Here is a 24448-nt window from a genome sequence, read left to right as displayed (position 1 = left end):
TCTTTATGATATTATTCCTAGGGAGGTAAGAAATGCACCATTTCTGCTTCAGGGTTCATGCGCCCACGAACATCAGTGCTGTACCAGTCAATGACCCAGTCGGTAAGCAGTGGACTCTCAGCGGAGTCCTAGTGTGCAGGAAGTTGCAAAAACGCTTTGCAATGAGTCTTCGGAAATCTTAAAATGTGTAGTTTTTCTGGACGGTGTGGCAAAGAGAAGGAGATCCATTTTTTTTTTTTTTTTAGCCTTCATGGTGGCTCGTTAACAGCTGTGTGATGGATTGCAACGAAAGTTGGTACTTACCATTCATGCCCCCCTCAGGATGAATATTAAATCACTTTGTTGGTGCTCTGACTATTAATCTGCACGAAATACCCAAACACATGCTAATTAGCTAACAATAGCATGCTGCTGATGTAGTGGGCTGCATTACATTAAAAAGGTGTTTCTGTATTTTTGCTGGTTTACCTCAATGTTGTCGGTGAGAAAGCAACCAATGCATATGTTTTGAGAAACAAATCTGATTTGCCTGTAGTCTTAACAAAGCCTTTGGTGCTCCACTTCTCACCCACTACACTCTCGTCAGGAGTCCAAGACTTCTGCCCGAATGCAGCTTTTTCATTCAGCCATGAGCTCAACACCGGTTGCGCTCAGTATCCCCACCTCGTCGCCAAATTGTTGTGGAAATTCTGTAGCAAATATTTACCAAAGAGAAGTTGTATATTTTGTCTTTTTACAAGCAGGACCTTAATGTCACAGTCAAACAAAGTGGAATAAATAGACTGAAGAATGAAGAATTTATTCTCTCTCGCTCCAACCCACCACAGTCTCAGTTATTTGGTTAATGCAAGCAACAAGGCTAACACTCAGCACAAAGCTTCTCTAACTGTCTATGAATGTGTCCTTGTGTCAACAAAGAAGTTCCATATTCTAAAGTGTGCACGGTCCACTCATCGTCTGAGAATTTAAAAAGGTAGACGTACAGTTTTCTGAAGCACAAACACATACACATGTTGAAGGATATATGAGAGTAAAGCATACATATGAGAATATTATAATGTTGCGTTATGAGGTGCAGGAGAAAGTGGTGAAATTTGGTACAGACTTTGTCAACTAAACATTTCAGAGAACTGTTGAGCATTAAGCTCGCTGATTTGAAACGGGACTTATTGACCTTTTGCAGCTGAACTCAGCTGCTGTACTCTTACTGACCTCATTGTGATTTTACTGTTATTCTCCCTCACATGTGGGTGGACAGACATGGTGCAACTGGTGCTGCAGGCCAGCAGAGGGAATGTCAATGCTTCTGGCTTTACTGAGATTTTTCTGGGTCAGCGTGCCCTCCTGTGCAGTCTGCTTTTAGTTTCAGCATCACGGTGTTGTTTTATCTGGAATACACATGAGTCACAGGTGACGCTCTGACCTGGTGTTCATCCACCTGCTTCATCAGTACTGTGCAGCAGTTCGAGAGACTGAAGGATAAAATCGGGAATAAAAATGTTGAAAAAAAAAAAATATTGAAGTTGGTATTTTAAGGACGAGTGCACTTTAGGAAATTAAAAAAAAATTAATATTATTACTGCACAAATGAAAAGGGCAGTTGTAAGTTTAAAGTCAACTCAGAGATTCCTGTGTGGTTCATCTCCATGAAGGCTTTCTCCTTTTATGTCTACTCTTCTCATTACTTGTACAGTCTCATTACAGTAAAACCATTTATGTTCTAGTGCAGCTCCAGCTCAAAGAAAAGGAGACAAGCAGCTTCTCTGTCTGCACTTCTCTTTGGCCTAGTTCTGCTCACCTCCACACAGCTGCCGGCTGAACACAGACATTCAACTCCAACCCACAACAATCTGAAATTTGAAAGACAAAACTGGCAAATGAGCACTGGTTTTTCAGACTGTCGTCTTTAGCAGATGTCTCATTTCCTTTGAGTAGACATCAGGGTACAGAAAAGGAGAATCATGAATTTCCTTATAAGGTCACAAGCAAATTAGATCTTGCTCTGAAGGCAAACATGCCAACAGTGTGTGTCTAGCCCCACCACATGGACAAGTTTAATACTGCAGCTTCAACAAGCCATAATTCTGACCTGTGTAGGTAGGTAGGTAGGTATATACTTTATTAATCCCCGAGGGGAAATTTTTTCGCCACAGCAGCATACATACAGAAGCAATAATAGAACAATAGAATAAAATAATAGAATAGAATATATAATAGAAAAGCAATAAAATAAAATAGCAGTAAATAGTAGTAAAAAATATAAATATAAAATGCACAGCATATACAGTATATATACACAGTACATTAAATATCTATATATATTATATACAACAACCAATAATCACAGTCAACATATATATATATATATATGTATATATACATATAGTACAGTATATATCTATATATATAATATACACATAATATACAAGCAACCAAGAAACACAGTCATCAGTGTTATTGTACTGTGATGGATTTTGCCAGAGGTGAGTTATTGTAAAGTCTTATGGCAGTGGGCAGGAATGATTTCCTGTATCTGTCCTTGTGACAGCGGCGCTGGAGGAATCTTTTAGAGAAAGTGCTCCGCTGTCCCTGCAGCAGGTGGTTGAGAGGGTGGACAGGATTATCCAAGATGGACAATAGTTTGTTGAGCGTCCTCCTCTCCACCACCTTTTCCAGACTATCTAGTTTGTAGCCGATGATGGAGCCGGCCTTCTTAACCAGTTTGTTAAGTTTGTTGGTGTCACCGGCTCCAATGCTGCTCCCCCAGCAGACTACTAGAAGTACAATGCACTGGCCACAACAGACTGGTAAAACATCTCCAGCATCATGCTGCACACATTGAAGGATCGAAGTTTCCTCAAGAAAAAGAGTCGACTCATCACCATCTTGTAGACAGCATTGATGTTGGTCTTCCATTTCAGTCTGTTGTCGATGGACACACCCAGGTACTTGTACTCCTCAACCATGTCCACCTCCTCTCCCAGAACTCTCAGCGGTTGTGGAGCCGTCGTCTTCCTCCTGAAGTCGACCACCATCTCTCTGGTCTTGGCCACGTTCAGGAGCAGGTGATTCCTTCCCGCCCACTCCACAAAGTCCTCCACTACTGCCCAGTACTCGTCCTGTACTCATCCTCCTGTCCATCCCTTATACATCCTACCACTGCAGAGTCATCAGAGAACTTCTGCAGATGGCAGGACTCTGAGTTGTACTGGAAGTCAGTTGTGTATAAGGTGAATAGAAAGGGAGACAGAACAGTTCCCTGAGGAGCTCCAGTACCACTGACCACCGTATCAGACAGCACACTGCCCAGACGGACAAACTGTGGTCTGCCTGTCAGGTAGTCATTGATCCAGGAGACGGTGGACGCGTCCACCCCCACCACCCTCAGCTTCTCACTCAGTAGCAGTGGTTGGATGGTGTTGAATGCACTGGAGAAATCAAAGAAAGTGATTCTCACAGAGTCACCAGTTCCATCCAGGTGAGACTGAGCTCGTTGCAGCAGGTAGATGATGGCGTCGTCCACTCCCACACGAGGCTGTGTGTGTGTTGCTGTGTAGTTCTGCTTGTCTCATTCCCACATTTACTCTCACTGTGTCTGTCTGTGTCTCCATCTCTCTTTGTGTGTGTGTGTCTCCATCTCTCTTTGTGTGTGTGTGTGTGTGTGTGTGTGTGTGTGTGTGTGGCAGGTTTATCCATGGCAGTGCACCATCATTTTCTGTACTCGGGTCTGTCTGGGTTTAATGGAGCTCTGGGCTGCATGGCTGTTGGAGGACTCTTCTTCACCTTCAACTGGAGGACCCACCTCTTTGCCATTGCTAGCGGTGACAAAAATACACACACACACACACACACACACACACACACACACACACACACACACACACACACACACACACACTATTGTCCCAAGTGTATGATAATAGAGTTATTAGTATATGACATGAAACCCTCTATAACAGATATTTTGATTTAGTTTTTAAAAGAAAAGGGTGAACCATTTGACACAAAAAAAAACATTTCTTTGTTTATTTTGTGTTTTTCAACTCGTATCTGCTGTCAACAGAATAAGCTTACTTTTATTTTAGAGCACTAATAAAACAGTCTTTTTGCTTGTCATTTTTATTGTCTTTGCTGGTTTCAACCACTGGGAGGAGACATAACGAGTTATTTTAATGTGTTCTTTCCCTAATTCTAATGTAATCCTTCTCACTGTCTCTGTCCATTGTGCTAAAACATTCAAGTGCAGTGCAGTGCATATGAAACATACGCTACAAGCATAGAATTTGTCACAATGCTCAAACCTACCCCCTTTTAAAATCCTACAACCTTCACTTTTAGCCTTTCAGAAGGTCATTTTAAGCTTTACACCAATTGAAACCTGAGTACTTTAAGGTTTTATGCATTTTTCACATTTATTTTCATACTTAATAATTGGACTGGGGACTCAAGTGCTTCTCCTGGGTTGAGCTGCACTCTCCATAAGACCCTTGGTCCTTTTGAAACTTTAATAGAAATCCACTGAGGCCAAACAAACGAGACTAATTTTCTTAGTTCCTAAGCAGTAAAACCCAGACAGTTTATATGTGACTCTTAACAGATTCACCTGCTTGTATGGCCTCTTGTTGGGAGTTTTTGTAGTTTGTTTATCTCCCTTAAGTCATCAAGATGTTACTTACTGCATCACAGCTCCTCTCAGTGAATCATGAACTCATCAATCAGATGCTAAATCATGTCTTCTTTAGTAGAGAAATGTCTTAATTTTATAAACAGGGAGGCTCATGGGTAATAATGATGACAGATGGGAAATGTGCTTTGCTCAAACTCAGCTGTGCTTCTATAAGTTAATGAGTCATTAAATACAAAGCAGCTTATTCAGCCGTCTCCTTGTACTATGCAGGAAAATGTTTTCTTTACATGCTGTATTTCTCCTTTGCTGTCATAAATCCAATTTATTTCTAATTGCTCTGACTCTACATCCTACTTATCTAGACCAATCTCCCACTCTGTTTATCTCTCTGTTAATCCAAACTGTTACTTTCACATCATTTTACAATCCTTTGTGTTTACATGTACCTTGAGCTGAAGGTACTTGTGCTCTTCTGTCTGCAGCTTTCCTCTCTGCATATGCTGACATCGCTCTGAGCAATATGCTGGGAACTGTAAGTACACACAGAAGCCTATAACACCCATTTTCTCATCTTTTAGGCCTGAGGTGATTCCATTTTTCTTTCATTTTTCATGCTCAGTTTGTTGCTGTGTATAACGCTAGAAATGTTGAACAGGGATGAAACAAGCCCTGACCCCATTAGCCCTGACCCCATTAGAGGTCAAACTGTGATTATTGCTATATTACTTTTGAGGTGTAGAAATGTTTGTTCCATTTTATTTTGACCAAATTAACTAACTTTCAGATAAGCAAGTGTTCAGATTTTTCCTTAATGTGCTTTGATTTTAAATTTGTTTTAATTTAATCGTTTACTCTGAGCATAGATGCATTTTGAATGGTTCATAGATGAACGACAATTTTAAAGGATTGTTTTTGCCTGAATTTAAGGAACAGACAGTAGGTGGTTGTGGTTAAAGGCCTGCCATGGTTTGGAAAATTACTTAAGCTTTTAATGAAATCTATAATTAGTAATTTGCGTCAGTAGTTATGAAATACACAGGACGATATGCAGGAAGCCAGTTGTTAGTAAAAGTCATGTTGTAGCCACATATTCTCTTTTCCATCCAATGATTCATGTCCATCACCCATTTCATTCAAGTAGGTTAAAGTGATAGGTAGATATAATAAACTTTTTGATAAGAAATTGAATGTTGGAACATTTCAATAAAGACAAATACAGATACATAAAACAAGCTATGACTGAAATCTATAAGTGTTATACACAAGGTGGTATATCTGCTGCAGCTGTCATGATCATTGGTTATCCTAATCATGTTGTTGAATGGTTACTTTCAAGGCTGTGGTTAACAGAAAGTATGCAAGAGTCAGCTCCAATATGACAGTCTCTGTTACAAACTGACCGCAAATAAATTTACTTCACCTCTCCACATTTCTTTAGCTTTAGTTGTGTTTACAGAACAAATAATCATTATTGCGTGCTTATGATCATTAAATGATTCGTCTCAAGCTCTTGTGAGCTCAGGGACGGTATTTATCGAGATTTGCTCCAGAGAATCATGTGCAACTTCACAGCTCCCATCTAAAATATGTCGCATTTAAAATGATGATTCATATCTATATAAGTATTTGAAACATAGTAGAAAGAGTTGGTCAGTGCTACAACTCTACAGGAGCATTTACACTCATGGTGTACTTGAAAACTTCTGTCTATCTTCGCTCTTATTCATTATTGAAATCCTCCCTCTCTGCCTAGATGGGTCTCCCAGCATGCAGTTGGGCAGCTACTCTGACAGCCACACTGATGTTGCTGTTGACCGGCAGTTTAGCAGCTTACCGCATCCCTATTGGTCAAGTGAGGGCCCCTGAATGCAACCTGCTGTCCCACAGCCAATGGAAAGCTGGAAACACTTTGGAAAGGGAGAGCACAGATGTGTAGTGAGAGGACACACACACACACACACACACACACACACACACAGAGAGAGAGTACTGTATCAGTACTTTCAACCATTGAGTTGGATGAACTGGACCACACATAAACACATTTTTATTACAAACACTACAAATTTACAAATAACTGAGAAAGTTAATGCAAACCTCCATATTTTGCCCATAGCAGTTCCATATACTGTATGTTTATCAATGAAATATTGATAGTGTTTATGAAAGATCACAAAGTAGTCATGTACCTGTAGTTCAACCTGAACATTTTTTATTAAAGGTCCCATATTTTACACTATTCCAGTGTTTTATGTGCAGTTTTGATATCAATCAAAATATATTTGATATTTTTGTCATTTCAAGCACCAAAACTATATAGTTTTCCATCTCCTCTTTTAAGCTTCTCTCTGGAGCTCTACTAAGAACAGGCTGTTTTGTGTCTGTGTCTTCATGGCTAATTGATGTCATTGACCATCTATTGTGTTTGGCTGATTCTTTTCTGACACAAGTCACAAAGCCCAAGTCGACCAGAGGTTTTTCTCAGTCTTGTTGCTTGCTAGCTCCGTGACGGAATGACCGCTCTGTTTTCTTTCCACATAAAAGGTCGGACAGTGGGCCGTGCTAAGGGCGGAGATATAACATGACCGTGGTTTTGTGACATCACAAACTTATGAAAGTCAAGACGGCACTGTTGCAGAATAAAGGCAGTGTTTATTTCTCCCTGGATTGAATGTTTTGACACTTTGACAGTATTCAATATCAGCTAGATCTGCTTTATAATAAAAAAAAGAGATGGAAATCTGAGTTTATACAATATGGGACCTTTTGAATTTTAAAGATTTCTCTGCAAATTCAGCTCAATGTATTATTCTAGTTTGTCCTTACCATGACACAAGAAAAAGCCAAAGACACAGACAGTTTAAAGGGAAAGAAAACTTCTTTTAATATGCATGAAAATCAACAAGTCAGTTTAGTAAAATCATTGTTTTTAAAATGAAGGTTTTTTTTTTTTTTTTAAATGACAGTTCTACTGTTATTGTCAATAAAAACACAGACTGGATTCTACAATTATTATTATTTTTTTCAACTCCTTCATTACCCTGCATAGACATACTACATAGCACTCCACTGGAACTGATTGTAAACACAGACTGTACATGTAGCTCAATGCAGGCAGACCGTGAGACAGGTAATGTATTAATGAAATGGAGGGAGTGGTCAGCTGCTTAGGTTTCAAGTTTAAAGGCAACTGTTGTTGTTGTTATTATTATTATTATTATTATTATTGTCGTCGTCATCATGATTGCTGTTGTAGTTAAAAATAATCTTCAATGAAAAAGCCGGGGTTCATCAAGCCTTCTTTTTTCAGTGTTGCCTGTGCAGATCTTCCATGTAGTTTCCCCTCACCATCCCTGTTTCCCAAACACACACATGCCTACATTCACACACATTTTTAATTAGTAGAGTCAAAAATACCAAAAAGCAAAACATGTTCCATGTTACATCATGCATTTCTATTTTGGTGCCTTTTTTTTTTTTCTCTCTACATACAATTTCCACATCTGGGACTAAATTCTTTCATCATGATGTGGCGCACAGACTACGGTGATGAGGCTGGTAACAAGAAACATACAAAAGTGCCTTTCAGTCTGTGATTGATTGAGCGTAAGAGTAAAAAAAAAAAAAAAAAAAAAAAAAAAAAAAAAAAAATCAAGAGTAGAAATATAAATACTTGCACAAACAGTAGTTGTGTCTTCGTAAGCTGCATTACAAAATAAATGAACATTCATAGTTCTACATACTTTCGGTTGAAGATCTGATTGTGAGTGCCGTTGTGCTTCTTTTAGCATGATTGTGTGTGTGTGTGTTTATGTGTGTATCGGTGAGTGAATGATTCCGTGCATGCTTGTGATCATCATAGTTCAGAATAAAGGCAGAATGACACAGCTGACTTAGTTTGTATATTTGGCACACGCACGCACGCGCGCGCACACACCTCAATCAAAGTACCGACACACACATACACTATATGCCAGTGCGTAGCAGTCACACCGGCAGTGTTTACCGTGTCTGACAACTGTGTAAACAGGAGGTCTCTATTATATCCAATTGAACCAAGTGTAAACTTCACATAAGTCGTGTGTGTGTGGGGGGGAGGGGGGTGTCACAAAACCAGTAAGAGGGTTTATATGAAGTCACAGATGTCCAGTAACTGTCTATAGAAACTGATTAAATAGAGCGTACTGTACAGTCAAGCTGTACATCTCATTGTGCTCCGACTACAAGACAACTGTTTACAGTAAACTGACTACACTGGAGCCGCATTTATGTTTTATGGTTTTAACAAGCATCGTGGACTGAAATAGAGCTTCAGCATCATGGCAGAGGGTGTGTGTGTGTGTGTGTGTTTGTTTCTGATGAATTTTAGCATGCATGCATTTGCATTTTTTTTTTATTATGTTACGACGTCTTTATCGCTATAATAGCTGATAAAAGTCCAATAGAAAATCTTCCTTTATGTTGCCATGTTAGAGCATGCCATTGAAATTAAATGTTTGCCTCCATGTCAGTATGCATGTAACCCTACTCTGTGAACAGCCACGCAATGTTTTGTTCTTCATGCATGTAAACATTCATCTAAACTAAGCGAGTGTAAACAGTGATGCCACATCTGGGCCCGGCCTGGTGTTTGCAGACCATTTGACCATCAGGACAGGTGCTGAGTTTTAAGAAAAAAAAGATCAATTGTGAACAAAGCAGAGGAAGCAGAGCACCAGATCAACCATAGGAGCCTCACTGGGGTCAGGAGGGGATTGCTTTATATCTTAGGTGAGAAGATCAAAACCACTCTCTTGTCTGTACGGTAAATATGAACCTACAGCTAGCTTAGCACAGGCTGGAAACAAACAAAATTTGCCCACCAGCACCGAGTTTAGCAATTAACATTTTATATTGCTGTTTAATCCGTGCACTGGTAGTGACAAGACTCCAGGAAGTTACTGTGCCTGGAACATAAGCACTCTGGCTGTTGAAGAGTTGCTCCTCTTCAGGGAGATCAAATCCATTTCAAACAGTAGCTCTGAGGCTTGTAAGGATTTAGAGAAAACCAAAACAAACAAGCTGAAAGATACTAAAATGCTCCATTGGGCTGAGAGGAATTTCTGAGTTACTTAATTCTCTTCGGGTTCTAAAGAAATGATATTATCCAAAAGCAAATTATTCCAATTAAAAGAAATGCACATGGTGGAATGGCTCGTGGCCCACGGAGGGGAATGTTGTAGCTGCTGTGATCAAGCACTCTGCTCCCGTCTCGACCTATTCTGTCCTTGTTACTTTCTTGTAATCCTCAGCCAGGGGCGGCATCAGAGAAAGATTAACACAGCTCTGCTAAAGGTTTAAAGTTGAAGCTTATTTTATGTTTTGAAAATCCCTCTGAAATCTCTGGGCTCGTTCCCATCACTGCCACACAGACTCAAAGGAATTCAAACTTGTCGCTCAACAAAGGTTCCCTCTCTCGACGGAGTAATTACAGAGCCTACTCCTTCGCAAATATTTATTTGTCTCTGTGCCTTACTGCACATGCTGTGTTACACCTTTCAGTGTGTGTAAATGCCTTTTGTGTGTTAATTGTATATGAGCAAGTGTCTGTTGGTGTGTATGTGTGTGACAATGCTTGTGTGAGTGATTTTAGTGTTCAGAGCAGCCTTCCCAGCACCACCCCCTCTCTGCTGCGGGCTTCTCCTCTGAGGATCTCCAGGAAGCCCAGTTTGGTCAAGAATTCCAGCCTCTGACGGTCTGTAGGCTGCACCTCACAAAACACACCCTGAGAACCTGCAGTGAGAATAACAAGAAACACAAACCGGTAGAGATTAGTTTAGCTTTTTTGTTGCTATAGCCCTTTCAGCAATCATGACTAGTAACTGCTGGGTGATGAGCTTGGGGAGGGAAATATTAATAATCACAGCAGAAGTCCGCCGATCGGTGTGCACATTTTTGTACAGCAGTAATTTCCAAAACATTTTAGATAGCCCGATTAGAGCCTGAAAGACTTATTGGTCATTGATTTTATCGATCGATATTGACCTTTTACAGGTAAACCTGTATCAGCGATACATTTGAACAGAACAGAAAAAGAGGCTCAGGTAAATTTATAAATGGTTCTATTTGCTTTTTGTTTAAACTTATAATTGCTTAGAATTATTACATACCCTGTGACGTTCACCGTTTCAATGCACTGATGTCATTTTGGACACTGAAGTTTATTGTTAAACTTTAAAATATCCTGTCTCCATTACATATATTTGTCACAAGTTTGATAACCACATTTCAGTTGATGTGTCGATGTCAGAATTTTTTCACTTCCTAATATCAGTATTGTACCCTAAAATCCAGCACCAAGTTTTTGTTTGTTTGATAGAGACAGGTGGTCGTTTCAGTGTTCAATTTTCTATTGTTTACATGAATAAGGAAACCCTTGTTCTCTCTCAGAGCTTACCGTTGGCTTTGAGTGCAGCGAGGAGGGCAGTGAGCAGGGTGCGGCTCACACTGATGTCCACCAGCTCAGGCAGGGCGTCCAGTCGCAGCTGAGAGGGGAAGTGATAGAGGAGCGATTCTGGGTACTCGCCTTGGTCCTCCTCCATCAGCCGGATCAAGTCCTCCAGAAAGGGAAAAGGAGACACAAAGGTATTCTCTCAATGTGCTTTTGATGAGAGGTGAAGATAACCTTTGTCAGTCCCATGTTCTTGTAGTTTTCTAACACTGCCACTAGATGCTGCTAATGTGTCATATTTGACTGACCCGGGTACGTTCAAGATAACTAACAACCTTAAAGCTAAACTTCTTACTAACAGACAGACTAAAGATAAATTATCATCGTAAATTCAATTTCTCTGTTGATGTTGCAAGACACTTGTAATATTTTCAGAGTCTCTGCTGTACCAGCAGCTTATATTTTGTAGAAATAGGCCTCTCTAATTAGTCTGATGTACTTCCTATCAAAGAAGCTGGTAAGCATTTTTTTCTTGGAATACAAATTGCTTGTAAGGAAGTTTTCTCCTCCCTGTTTTCAAGACAAAAACACATAGCAGCTACACCAAAAAAAAGTATAAGTGACAAAATAATATTGTAAAATACCAGTAATATGTTACAGGAACAAATGTCATTGTCAGTCAACACTAAAGCCTTCAACTGTAAAACCTTTTGCACCATCACACCTGTGGCTGCAGTGTGAGTGACAGTCATCCAAAGTGTGTGCTGTGACGCACAGAGCAGGAGGAAGCATCATCCACAGACGTCAGGCTTTGACTCTGTCTGTTGCTCACCACCACGCTCCGTTTGGCTCTTTGCCTGAGATCACTGAAGTGTTTGTCATGGTGGGCAACAACAACACTGTGCGATACAGTCTACCCTTCTGTTTTCATCAAAGATTCTTTAATGTAAGGTGTTCAATTCTTAACTCTACCATTAAATCCTTTTGTATTTAATAGCTGCATCAGTTACACCATTGTATGTGTGCACATGGCAACAACTGTTAAGTCTAGTTGGATGTAAGTGTGTATGATGCACTGCTGATACAGGAAATAGAGGCCCATAGCAACATGAAGAGGTGGAGAGAGAATATTGCAGGTGGCTGTAAAACACATCTTGTCTTCAGTATGTGTTGTTTACCTATGTGTCACTAACTTCCTGGTGGGTTATTAATCCTTCACCGAGGAATCCAGATGGTGTGACAGCAGGTACTGAAACACCTTAACATTTGTGTGCATGAATGTGTTGGGTGTGTCTATAGCTCTTTGTGTGCGTATACCTGTAACGTGGACCGTGTCCTTCAAAATAAATGACCTGTTCAAAAAGAGATATTTAAAGGAGTTCTGAATGCTGCTGAATAATACCCACGTATTCACCTGTGTGTTGAGGGGGGTGTTGTTCCCTTTCGGTGGGTATTTGTCCCTCATGGCGGGAATCCAGCTGGCCTGGCAGCGCTTGGCGAAGGAGCGGACGTCCGAGATGCCTAACACACAGCCACAAACACCGAGCTCATCTTCCAAGATGAAGCTGTACTCGGGGCACAACGCCAGGCACGGTCCGAGACATCTACGGGAATGAAAGGAGGTATCTGTATACACTGTTTTACAAGTCATTCTATTATGATGAAGTGTCAAAGACTGCCCAGCTCTCTTTGTCTCTCACACACAGACACACCTGTCTCCTATGACATCTGGATGAGCAGCACTGGACTCTTGGCCACCCTGAGTCCTCAGGTGGAGTTGGCGGACCATCCGATATAGCTCCACCTGCACACAAAGTAATATCCTTTTGAAAGATGTTTGTGATTTTTTTTTTTTTTTTTAGACCATGGGTTTCCCTACACCAGTGTGTAAACGTCCAACTAAAAATCTACAGATGACTAAACAATCAGGGTTCTTTGAAAACTATTTCTATAGCATTTATCTATGAGATTACTGATCTCATTAAGGATTACTGATTCCTTAAATTTTCCATGACTTTTCTGGCCTGAGCATCTGCATGATATAGAAATGTTCCTCCTAAATAGTCTGTTTCTACAGCAGCTATACAAAAGACTACAAATAGAGGAAAACACAAATATTCTCTGACTTTCCCTCTCTTGAGTGCACCTCTTTTGACTTGTGGGATATTTCCTGAATGATCCTGCCATTGTTTATGTGGGTACCTTGTCTTTGCTGTGGTAGGGCCTGATGTTGTAGAGACGAGAGGTAGGGAAGAGAGGAGGAGGGTGGGTGAAAAGTTCACTGCTGCTGCCTATTGGGAGAAGCATCTACACACCACATGAACAAACATGCACATGCCAGAAAGTTTTAGATACTGTACTAGACAGAGGCAGGTCATATATTATTAAGAATTTAAGGAGCACCAGCATGCACCCACAAAAAAAAAAAAAAAAATCCATTGATAAAGATCATTTCAAGTAGACCGACACGCTACCTGCACCTCCCCAGACACGCCCCCTTTGAACACCCAGGGCTCTGACTCCACTCCCAGTAGGTCTGCTCCTGTGGTCTTTCCACACCCTACCACAGATAAGAGTCACATGTCACTGATGACATGATAAGGGTAGGGCCCATCAAATGCCAGCAGAGTTGTCAGCGCAGATGGAGAATGATTGCACAGCTTTAAATATTTATGCCAGCATTAAAGTTCAGTGGTTTACACCATTAGACCGCCTCCAGAGATGTTGACTGAAATCAACTTTTTTAAGTTTTTATGCTGGTGTCATAAATAATTGAAGCATAACTGGTGAATCAGTCCTCACTGCTCCATTACCAGCTGACCTTGTGCTGAGCAGTCATGAGTGAATCTTGTACCTGTCGTTAGTTACTTCTGGCACAGACAGGGAGATAAAACGATTAAAGGTCACGTCTACTCACAGTGGAAGCAGTTCCTCCAGGAGCCGAGGGTGGAGCTGTCACTTAACACATGTCCTTCTGAGAGAGGTAGACGAGTGAGTGGGGTGGAGAACAAGAAAGTGTTATTAAAATGAGACAACACCACCCCACTAATGTACAGGACCTTTTCGATCACCCCCTGTCCTCCCTCTTCAAACACAAGTACCTCATTGGTAACATTGTGTCCCAAATTATGCGATATTGTATGGAAAAAAAAAACACCGTGCTATACTATATTATACTATACTATATGATACAGTACTCTTCTATGCTATGCTATGCCATGGTGGGCAGTTTATAAACTGTCGTAAAGCAGTATGGTTTACCGCACTGTATTGCACTCTACACTATGCAGGTAGTATAACTATATAGTATAATATATAGTAACGTGCTTCAGTACACAGTAGCGCATTACAGGAAAACAAGTTATGGTCCTGTATGTTTCCTGCTTCCATCTCTGTGTCCTTACCCAGCCAGCATATGAAAGCCTTTGCCACCAGAGCTGTGTTCCTCAGGTCCCACACATAAGGGTAAAGGTCGTAGAGCACAGCCCTGTTGGCCCCGCCCACAACACTGCAGTGGAGCTGTGCTATGTCTTCACACAGAGACATGAACCTGGAGGACCGGCCACGCCACTCATCAATCTGAGGACATAAGTAAGTACACTTGGTCATGTACATCATCAGACATGCACAGCACAATTCAAACTTAATCAACAAAAACCCAACACAAAGTCCTCACTGACCTTCAGAGGCGGCGGCTTCTTGCTGTTAGCGCTGACCAGGTGGCAGTTTGTCTTCAGCCAGGTGAGATCCTGCAGCAGTTTCTCAGCGGACGGGCCATGCTCGTGGGGGAGGTAATAAAGACCAACCAACAGCCGCACCTGTGACTCACTCAGCAGGCCCTTCCCACCGCAGAGCCCCCGACCCAGGGCCTTCTGTCCACGGCATCCACCGAGCGCTGCAGGCCTGGATCCTGGAGTTGGCTGATGGGGTTGGCCTGGCTGGTTTGACCTCTTTTTCTCCTCCTCTTGTACTTCCGTCTCGCCCTTGACCTTAGTGGGTGAGGAGGGAGGGGAACTGGAATTCAGGGGGAAGACTGGGAGTTTGGCCACAGTTTTTGATCCTCTGAAGGTTGATGGGCGGTCGGGTCTGTCAGGAGTTTTGCAGCGAGATGTTGGGACGGAGGCTCGCTGGTCTGCCCTTGTGCTCTGCCGACCTAGAATGATAATAATGAAGAAAAAAACCTCACAGGTTAACATTCTTGTTGGCTTAGTTGGGCAGTCTCTAAAAATATAGCCTTTCAGGTTTAATCAATTTATTGGTCCACTTGAAAAGTAAAGCACACACAGGTAGTTTTTACCTGCTTGTAGAGGTTGGTTGAGTTCTTCCATCCAGTCATGCAGTGCAGCAGACAAAGCTCTATCAGGACAGTACTCCTCATCTAGAGCACACATAAGACTGTATTATAGTATCTGTGAGGAAACTCTACTAATTTATATTCAGAGCATCTCGCAGACATACAGAAATTCAGCCTCAAATAATTTTGCATAATCAGTCGGTAATGCTCACTGGCTCACACTGGCATCATATATAGGCAAAATATTATAGGACTGCACCGCAGCCTCCCATGTAATCATTAAACTTCCTCTTCCGTTTCCATCCACATTACGAGCCTCAGCCTGCCCTTCATCTTTTTTTCCCCTCATCTCCTCCCTTTAAGCCTATTCATCCTCCAGCCCTTCGCCTGCTTTCTCCTCCACAGAGGGACCTTGTTCTCTTCTCACTTCTTCCTTCATCACACCACACAATTGTCCCCCCCCCCCCCCTCCATCCCCCACCACCTCCCTCCACCCAGTCTTCAGAACATCACACACTGCAGTGCTTCTCTATTCTTACAATTCTTCGTCCAATTCCCTTGTTCCCTCTTTCTCTCTCTGGCTGTGTGTTCATGTACATCACAATGAATGAAATGCACTGAATATAAACCGAATCCCAAATTAGGGTGATGTAAAGGGTAATACAGCTCGACTGTTACAGAAATTCTTACAGTAACTTAAACTACAAAACTTCAGGGATATATACACTGTGAATCAGAATGGTGAAATAAATCGGACCTAAAGACACAATTAAAAAAATAATAATTTTGCACTGAAAATAGTTGATTGGTGAAATTTTGTAGGTCAGTATGAGGAAAATATTGGTGCTGTGTGTGAAAGCTTACTGAATAACTTTTCTATGGCAACAGATGGATCTTGAATACCTTTTGTTAAGTAATATCAGACTGAATTTCTACTTGGTGGTCAAAATGATGCTCATTGCCAAGCAACACTGGCTTATTGAACATTTCTCCAGGAAGCACTGGGATGAGCTGTACATGAACGGGGTCTGGCAGAGACAATATTATTTTATTAACTTGGGACATCTCCGGTCTCATCACTGCTACTTCCTCCACTCCATCTGCCATCCCTCCACTGGTGCCCTCACCTTTCATTTCCTCTTTTCCAGCTCTGTACCAGCTTCCCAGCGTGTGCAGCGGGATGTAGTTGGCTTCAAATTCGCAGTTGGGGTTGAGCAGCAGGCCCCTCAGCTGGCGCCTCAGCTGAGGCTCTCGACCCTTGAAAGGTCCCAAAAAGAGACGCCTGGAGTCGTAGTCGTTGGCGTGCAGGTTGTCCCAGATGAGCGGTGGGCGCTGGAGGACAGACTCCACCTCAGCCAAGCAGTCTACGGACAGTTTCCTGGAAATGACCTTAGTGCCTGTGAGACAGAGTGAAGGGAAGACAGCAAGTGAAAGCACGAAGGTCTGAAAAACAAACTTCACATCCAAATCTGAGGGAGGCTAAAATGACGAAGCTGTTCTTATCTAAGAATTTGATCAAATCAAAACCGAGCTAACCATCAAAATATGAAATTCAAGAAATCTGGTAACCATCAGGTACTTATGCTTTGAGAGTCTGCTGTAGCATAACCAAATGAACTGCTGTGGGGGAAAATATTTTTCTATCTCCCGTACAATGTCTGTACGTTTTTATGTGTTTTGCTAATTTTGCTCATTATATGTACAGCTCTATGGTGCATGCTTTGGGATATTAGACTATAATAATCTCTGACTTGATTTAGGTAGTGCTTTGACTATCCTGTAATATTCATGTAATACTATAAATAATGTTTATATATATATATATAGGTACATTTATGAAGGTTGTGGTGCATGGTGTGACATTCCAATGAATTTTAAATATAATTTAAATGTAGCCACTACAGAATAGCCTCTGAGGTGGAAGAGTAAAAATTCAAGAAATGAACTGAAAGAGAAGGCGATAATGTGTGTGTGTTTTTACTGTACTTCCATATGCGTGTGGGTGGATGTGAACCTATATCATTTTCTGGTTTGTGGGGGAGGTTGTGTAGAATTTGTGCCTACACTAATTTGCATGTGTGCAGGCTGAGCTGTGTTTCGCGTGCGTGTGTGCACATGTGTGTGTGTAAAATTGCAGGTCAACTAATGGGGCTAAAAAAAAACCAACTAGAAGTTGCAGTTTGTGTTTCTGGTTAATAGCTGCAGGAATACAGCCACATTATAGTTATTATATGTCTCACCTGTCCATATTACTGTTATATTAGGCAGCAGGTCCTCTCCAATAGTTTGCAGGTAGGGAGACTTGGATACACTGGGAGAACACAGAGAACCACAGTACTCTGCGGGGGGAGAGAAAGACGGATGATGTGTCATGAAGATGCAGTAAAACTGTCACATTCTTTTGAAGTCCTGACTCTGAGTTCTCCACCTCCGATCCTACCTGTAGGGCAGAAGAGGAAGACGGGCGGTTCCCCCAAGAACCGATAAATGTCATTGGTTACTGTGACCTGAGCATGGGCGAAGGAGGCGAAGGCCTCGCTGTCGGCCTGACACATGGAGTGATCGATGTCATCAAACAGAATGGCAAATGCCTGGCAACCCAGGTCGGATACCTGGAGAGAGTGATGAGGTTCTGTGTGAGTGATTTTAAAGGAACAAACCAGTTGCATTTCTGTAGTATTTTACCGTGTGTAAAGTACTTGTCTCAGCTTGCGTTTGAGCAGCGTCAAGTCACAGGAAGAAGAGAAGACAATGTCCTGGCCAGGAGAGAGCGCGTAAACAAACCTCAGGCCTCTCGACTGGGCCTCTACGATGAGGGTACGCAACTGACCTGGGATGAAGAGGAGAGAGATCTTAAACATGACATTTAAAATGGGACAAAATGAGAAATAATTACCAAAATTATAATTTAATTCAAGAGAAAATGATGGATGTATGAGGTGCTGTGATGCAGCAGACTAAGATATATAGTCAATACAGTGCTTATATGTGAACACAACTTTTGAACACTGATTAGTGTATTTTATTAGATCCTTATTCATGTAACAAACATACACTCTAAATCAGGGTTATATTATATAGTGCTACCATCATTTCTCTCTTCATGTATCTCTGAGGAAATTCTGCTTGTCTCAGTATCTGTATGGTACATTATAATAAAAGATATTTTTTCCAGAAATGTAAAAAAGTCAATCTCATACTTATGACAGGAGACAGAATATCTTATTGAACTTCAGCCTCATTTACCTGTGCTTCACTAAATCTGCTTTAAGTGATTTAAAATGGATTTTTATTGCTTTGTAGGAAAACCTGGATGCACATATGAGTGAATAAATGGCGGGACATGAGAGACCGACAGATGGAGAAATGGGAAGTCCGTACCTTCCTCTTGAGGAGAATATACTTCCCTCCACAACAGTCTATGCTTCAGGTCGTCTTTTGGACCGTACAGGTAGGTGTTCAGCCCCCAATGCTGCATCCTGGTGGAGACAAAAAAAGGAGAGAGAGGAAACGGAGTTAAACAAAGTGCAGGTTTGAGTGTTTGGTTTGAAAAATAGGCTGTCTGTATAGGAAGGAAAACTGCTGAATGCTCACTTTTAACATAATTTCTGAAATCCAACCATATAATGGTTCAAAAAGACAATTTTTAATCATCATAATTCTTTTTTGTTTCCTCCTTACAGTTGATATTTTACAATCCCACATTTCTGTTTTACAGATTTTGTATAGAATTTGATTTTATACCTCATATTCTGGTCAAATTCAGGAATTCTGCATTATTTAATATGAATATTGAAATTAATATAATCTGTTACTTTGTATATTCATGCTCTAAACTTAATTAATCTGTTCCCTGGGGGGGAGAGAGAAATTAGAAGCTGAAAGTGAGGCGAGGACAGATGAAGGGAAAAAAATTAAAAACAACAAGCTGCAAGAAAATAGATCCACTGTATTGATCGAGAGGCTTCAGTTACAGGAAATTACCTGCTGAATTATAAATAGAGCATAGTAATAGGAGTGAAACAATATCTGCATCAGCATGCATTCACACACACACACACACACACATACATATATATGCACATGAATATTGCTGTCTCTCTCTGGACACGGACCAGCTTTTCTCTTTCTTGTCATTTGTTGGTGGGCAGTGTTTCTCTCTCTCTCTTTGCTTCACTTCACTTCCTGGACAGATGGTACGCAAGTCGCCTCCACAAAGCTACAACCTACCTCCCTCAAAAACACAATCACACGCGCGCACACACACACACACACACACACACACACACACACACACACACACACACACACACACACACTTTACTGTCGACACATCCACAGCTCTTCTCTGCCAATCTTATGCAACTCTCGGCGTATGAATTTTTCCTGCACCCCACACTAGAGCCTAAAAAAGCCCGTCTATAAATAAACCTGGTGTCCACACACTCAGCTGCTGCCACACTCACAAAGTTTTGGAAGTAAAATCAATTCCCATTGTCTCTTCATAAAGCAGTGATTGCCTGTTTGGCAGTGTTCTTTGCCAGTTTGCTCCACATGTACAAACTAAACTCCTCCTCAAGCACCTGCAAATCAAAACAAGTTTCTGGACACATTTTTGTGACTTAATCCAAGCTGCTTATCATGTTTTTATATTACAAATCTCGCATAGTTGTTCGAGCATGAATATAAACAAAACTTACAGCGCTGTGAATACTTTCCGGATGCACTGTATGTGCCATAATGATTTGGATGCATATGTTTTGCATATATTTAAGAGCGGTGGAAAGCAGAGCAGAGGGACTCGCTCTCTCTGGGGACGCATCCGACTGTGACTATTGGCTGTCGAACTACAAAACTGTGTTGCAGCTCCCAACAGGGATTTATGTTGTTCCATTTATATGTAAGATCAATGTGTTAATTGGTTCCCTTCCAACTAGGAGGTATACACGAGGGGTGATATGGACGCACATGAAAAGGGAATGCCACATCCTTCATTAGTGCATCTATTAATATTTGACACTGTTGTGCCTTGACTGTTGTGTTCACATTACATTAATGGACTGACAATTGTTTGAATGATGCTTTTCATGTTTTTTCTGTGCTGAAGATGAACTATTAGTATTCTGTCATAGAAATCAGTATGCACTGATTCATGCTATTTATGAGCTGATGAAAGTGTTAATGAAAACTGTTGTGACAGATAAGAAGCTGCCTTTCAGTCAAGATTCAAATACACTTGAATTCTGACCGTGCTGCCTTTATATTACATCTGATTTGGAGCACCCTTATTGTGTAGATTATCTTGAATGTTATTTTTATTTTTTTCTGGTTTAAATGGCTTTTTTTTTTTTTTTTTTTTTTTTTTACCCAGCTTCATGTTGTTGTGATGCCTCGCTTTCGTCTGCCTAAAACAGCCTGCTGTTGCACTAAACTGGTATCGCTCCTCGCACTGTGGCCAACAGCTAAAGAGTGTGGTTGTGCTGAGCAGCTCCCTGGTGTTCATGGAAAAAAGGTGTTGCTAAATAAAGAGCTTTAGGCTCAGCGAAACATGCTTAAATGTTGATAAATTATCTGTAACTAGGAGGTTTTTTTTTCCTCATTCATTCATTCTATATTACAAATTGTGGAGATTTAGTATTGCAGAGGCATACATTTTTTTTGGCAAGCCTTTAAACTCGAAACATATCACTATGGAGGAAACACTGAATATTTGTGTGCACAAAATTTCACCGCAATCTATTGAGGCGTTTCAGAGGCAGACGTGTTGCCAGCATGACTGAAAACAGTGTCTCTAGGACCATGGTCCACATCCCACCTCTGACCCTCTTTCTCTGTCTTCCCTCTCTGACAAAATACACTGTCTGCCCCGCCTGACGGCCACGGCTAAGCCTCTGGACTGAGGATGAGTCTGCCCTTTGCTGTGGAGTCATTCTGCGTCAGTGATTTCTCTCATCTCTGCCTGGCACTGAAATAAAGGCGTGCAGCTGATTTTAGCACCGAGGCATCAGGTCAGTAGCTCCCGAGCTCACTCTGTTCATGTGGAGAGGAAGAACAACACAAAAACACCCCCTCTGACCAGGTTCACAAGACTCCTATGCATGGACACCTGCGCTCACAGACTGGAACAGCACATGCAGGCTTGCAGACAGGTTGTTTGGAGAGTGGTGGCAGACGTACCATTGGAAGAGAACTTTCCTCTGATCCATAGACCACGGCCTCCCATAGAAACCTAGAGACGAACAATAAAAACAAAATGAGTGCATACTGTACATGTCCCATTACTAATGCAGAGGTTAAAGCTATTATTACACACTTTCATGATAAGAGACTCCTAATAAACTACTTTAGTTCTGATTAGATCTACAGAGTCACATAGGAGATCTGCTTCTATAATTTCTCTGTTTAATATTTTCTAACAGTTTACGAAAATCATTTCTGCATATCAAATTTATTTTTTATTGACCAAATATGATAGTAAATTTGCTCTAAAACTGACTTTCATTAGACATTTGCTGCAGTGTAATTTTATATTCTTGTTGGCTAAAAAAGCACAATGGGAGCGACGTCTGTGCTTTTGTTTTTTGCAACTCAATCCTTTGTGACTTTATATGAAACATATCATTCATGACTGCCTGTTTTTTTTATTTCAATACTCTGCAGCATTTATTCACACACTGAACAATCATCAGCTACCGGACTCTATCAGCTGGCAGCTCCACCGCTGTATGTGCAGCCTCACAAAGCTCTACAAGATCTTGTGGTGCTCACTTGGTCACATCCCCACTGTGTTTGGCAGAGGCATAATTCATCTCCCGCTACACTCTCCATCATATTTTCTATTCTTAGAAATGGGAGCATCTCCAGTGTCCCTTTCCCTCCTTTGCGTTTTTGAATAAGTCTGCAATATGTGTGTGTGTGTGTGTATACAATAAGTGGGTCAGAGTGAGAATTAAATCAGATAAACTTACAATCCAAACTGCTTTCTGCTGCACATCTTTGGGGAATGTGTTTATTTTGGTGCGTAGGAAATGTCTATCTGTGTGTGTGTGTCCTGTGGCGTGCTCCCCACCAAGCCAACCCAATTACTACCTCTGCTGGATGCCACCACGAGGTTTGAGAAACACTCAGGTTGGAGGAGGCATACAAATTAGTTTTAAGGTGTGTGCGTGCATTTATAAATATATAGACCTATAAAGCTGAGTAGGCAGACAAACCAAAAAGTGCTGAAACAAATAAGTAACTGACAGAAACTTTATCTCTCTTTTATACCTGTGATTTATATATTTTGGGGTTTTGGACTGATGTTCGGATTAAACAAAAGATTTAAAGACACCCCTCTGACCAAGTTGAGACATCCAATTTTTATATTAAAGGATATTTCTTAGACTCAATGTTTAGATGCATAATAAAATAGAAAATATCAATCTTAAAATGTCAGAAAATGGTAAAAAATAATATTGATCAGTGTTTCTTAGAGATAAAAATGCAGCCTAAAATGTCTTCTTTTGTCCTGACCAACAGTTCAAGACCACTTTTTTTTTTCTTTTCTATTTGTTATCATGAAGGACTAAAGGAACCAGACAATATTCACATTTAAGAACCTGGAATCAGATAATTAAAAAATAAATTAATCCAAAGATGACTCAAAAATGATCAATTGATTATCAGAAAAGTTAGTAATTAAGTTTCTGTTGATCAAATAATTGATTAATTGACTAGTTGCAGCTCTAGACTGCACGAATGAAAAGAAAACAAATTGTAGCTTTACATACATTTTGTGCAAACATCTGAAACCAGAAATAGAGTAAGTTAACAATACCACTGTTGGTTTGTAAACACTGATGAGAACAAATCTGGCTTTTTTTTTTATTATCCTCATTATCAATAAGATATTATTATTATTGTTGTATGGTAAAAAAAAAAAAAAAACATTAGAAAATATTAGATTCCATTCACCTGGGAAACAAAAGCTTTGTTTTATTTTGAAAGCCGAAACTCGCAGCATATAATCAGAAAGAAACATGGGACAACTTAGTTTTATTGCATCCTTCCACAACAGTATTATCCACTTCATTACACACTCGTATACAGTAGGATGCTTTCTTCATATTTTGTGTGTGTGTGTGTGTGTGTGTGTGTGTGTGGCTGTAAGTTGAGATAACTGCAGAAGGGACAGGTGTTGTTCTTCTCTCTTTTCTGCTGTAATTGTTCTGTGTGCTGTTTTGTGATAGTCACAACCTGTAGCATCATTAACATTATTACAATCAGTGATGCATTATTCCCATCATCATCACCTCCAAACTCGGGGTGTTTCACTGGCATTATTTTCATTGACATCTTTAAATTGTCCTCTTTGTTGTCTTTTCTTTCACCGTTTCATCATCACAACAACAACCATCATCACCACAGCCTTCTTCTACGGATCCTCAACAGCATCTTCATCATTGTTACTGTCAAACCAACAAACCTCATCACAGTGTCCAGTCATCATTACCATCTTAATGACCATCTTCACCATACGCATCGACTTCATTTGCACCATTATCATCTTCCTCATTCCCAGCAGTCATTATCCAGTTCCCTGGAGCCTTTCAACCAGACGTTACTGGATGCTTTTCACCGCCTGCTCTTTGATCTCCACTTCAAGCCTGACTGATCACCACCACATCACCTCATAAAGACCTTGTCATCCTACCTACGCCAGTCTTCATAAACACATCACCACTCCCACGCCCACCTCACAGTGGCTGACAAAACGATCGGTCGCAAATATAGGTCACACGGTGGCCTGTTCAAAATCGTCCCCTCGAGGTAAGAAAATAAAAAAATAAAAAAAAATAAAAAATCACATGATCTGACAGGAGGTCAGTTATGAAGTCGGCCGCTGCTTACCTTCCACCACCCCACAAAGGAACTGCTTCTTCTCCTCCATCCTGTCCTCGGCAGCGCTGCCTCCCCCCGCTTCCAGTCGGCCCCTAAAGAGCGAGGGAAGACGAGATGCTCTCCCCGTCTGTCAGCTCAGATCCCGGGGAAATTCTTCATGCCTCTCCTCGATCTGCCTCCACCTCCTCTCCCCTCCCTCTCCTTCGCTCTACAT

At 41.0% G+C, this 24448-nt stretch overlaps 2 protein-coding genes across 3 annotated transcripts in view; one reads left to right on the top strand and one right to left on the bottom strand.

Moving 5' to 3' along the window:
- Window positions 1–7628, top strand: part of LOC138204101 (urea transporter 2) — a 22990-nt gene extending 15362 nt beyond the window's left edge. For both annotated transcript variants that reach the window (XM_069159237.1, XM_069159236.1), the window contains 3 exons: window positions 3687–3821; window positions 5110–5159; window positions 6381–7628. In XM_069159237.1, the coding sequence (XP_069015338.1) occupies window positions 3687–3821; window positions 5110–5159; window positions 6381–6563 (368 nt within the window). In that variant the 3' untranslated portion in view covers window positions 6564–7628. The remainder of the gene's footprint in view (window positions 1–3686; window positions 3822–5109; window positions 5160–6380) is intronic.
- On the bottom strand, window positions 7487–24448 carry LOC138204100 (protein O-GlcNAcase). Its single transcript, XM_069159234.1, has 17 exons — window positions 24244–24448; window positions 21529–21580; window positions 18733–18830; window positions 18051–18181; window positions 17792–17963; window positions 17592–17690; window positions 16479–16748; window positions 15355–15435; window positions 14738–15210; window positions 14462–14636; window positions 13975–14031; window positions 13532–13617; window positions 13260–13364; window positions 12770–12861; window positions 12472–12661; window positions 11064–11223; window positions 7487–10399 (listed from the first exon to the last, which is right to left on the bottom strand). Exons 1-17 carry the CDS (start codon window positions 24281–24283, stop codon window positions 10263–10265), a joined length of 2418 nt encoding a protein of 805 aa, XP_069015335.1. The 5' UTR covers window positions 24284–24448; the 3' UTR covers window positions 7487–10262.

This window comes from Embiotoca jacksoni, unplaced genomic scaffold, assembly GCF_022577435.1.
Source record: "Embiotoca jacksoni isolate LCO1_2020_lvr unplaced genomic scaffold, fEmbJac1.0.p SCAF_24, whole genome shotgun sequence".
Classification (NCBI taxonomy): Eukaryota; Metazoa; Chordata; class Actinopteri; family Embiotocidae; genus Embiotoca; species Embiotoca jacksoni.
The sequence above is the reverse complement of the archived record's forward strand: the minus strand, read 5'-3'. Positions and strand labels throughout refer to the sequence as shown.

Coding starts and splice junctions, on each gene's coding strand:
- LOC138204100 (XM_069159234.1), bottom strand. CDS start 24,283: ATGGAGGAGAAGAAGCAGTTCCTTTGTGGGGTGGTGGAAG. Junction 15,436..16,478: donor TGGAAAAGAGGAAATGAAAG/GTGAGGGCACCA, acceptor TGTGTGCTCTAG/ATGAGGAGTACTGTCCTGAT. Junction 10,400..11,063: donor CGCTGCACTCAAAGCCAACG/GTAAGCTCTGAG, acceptor TTCTCACTGCAG/GTTCTCAGGGTGTGTTTTGT.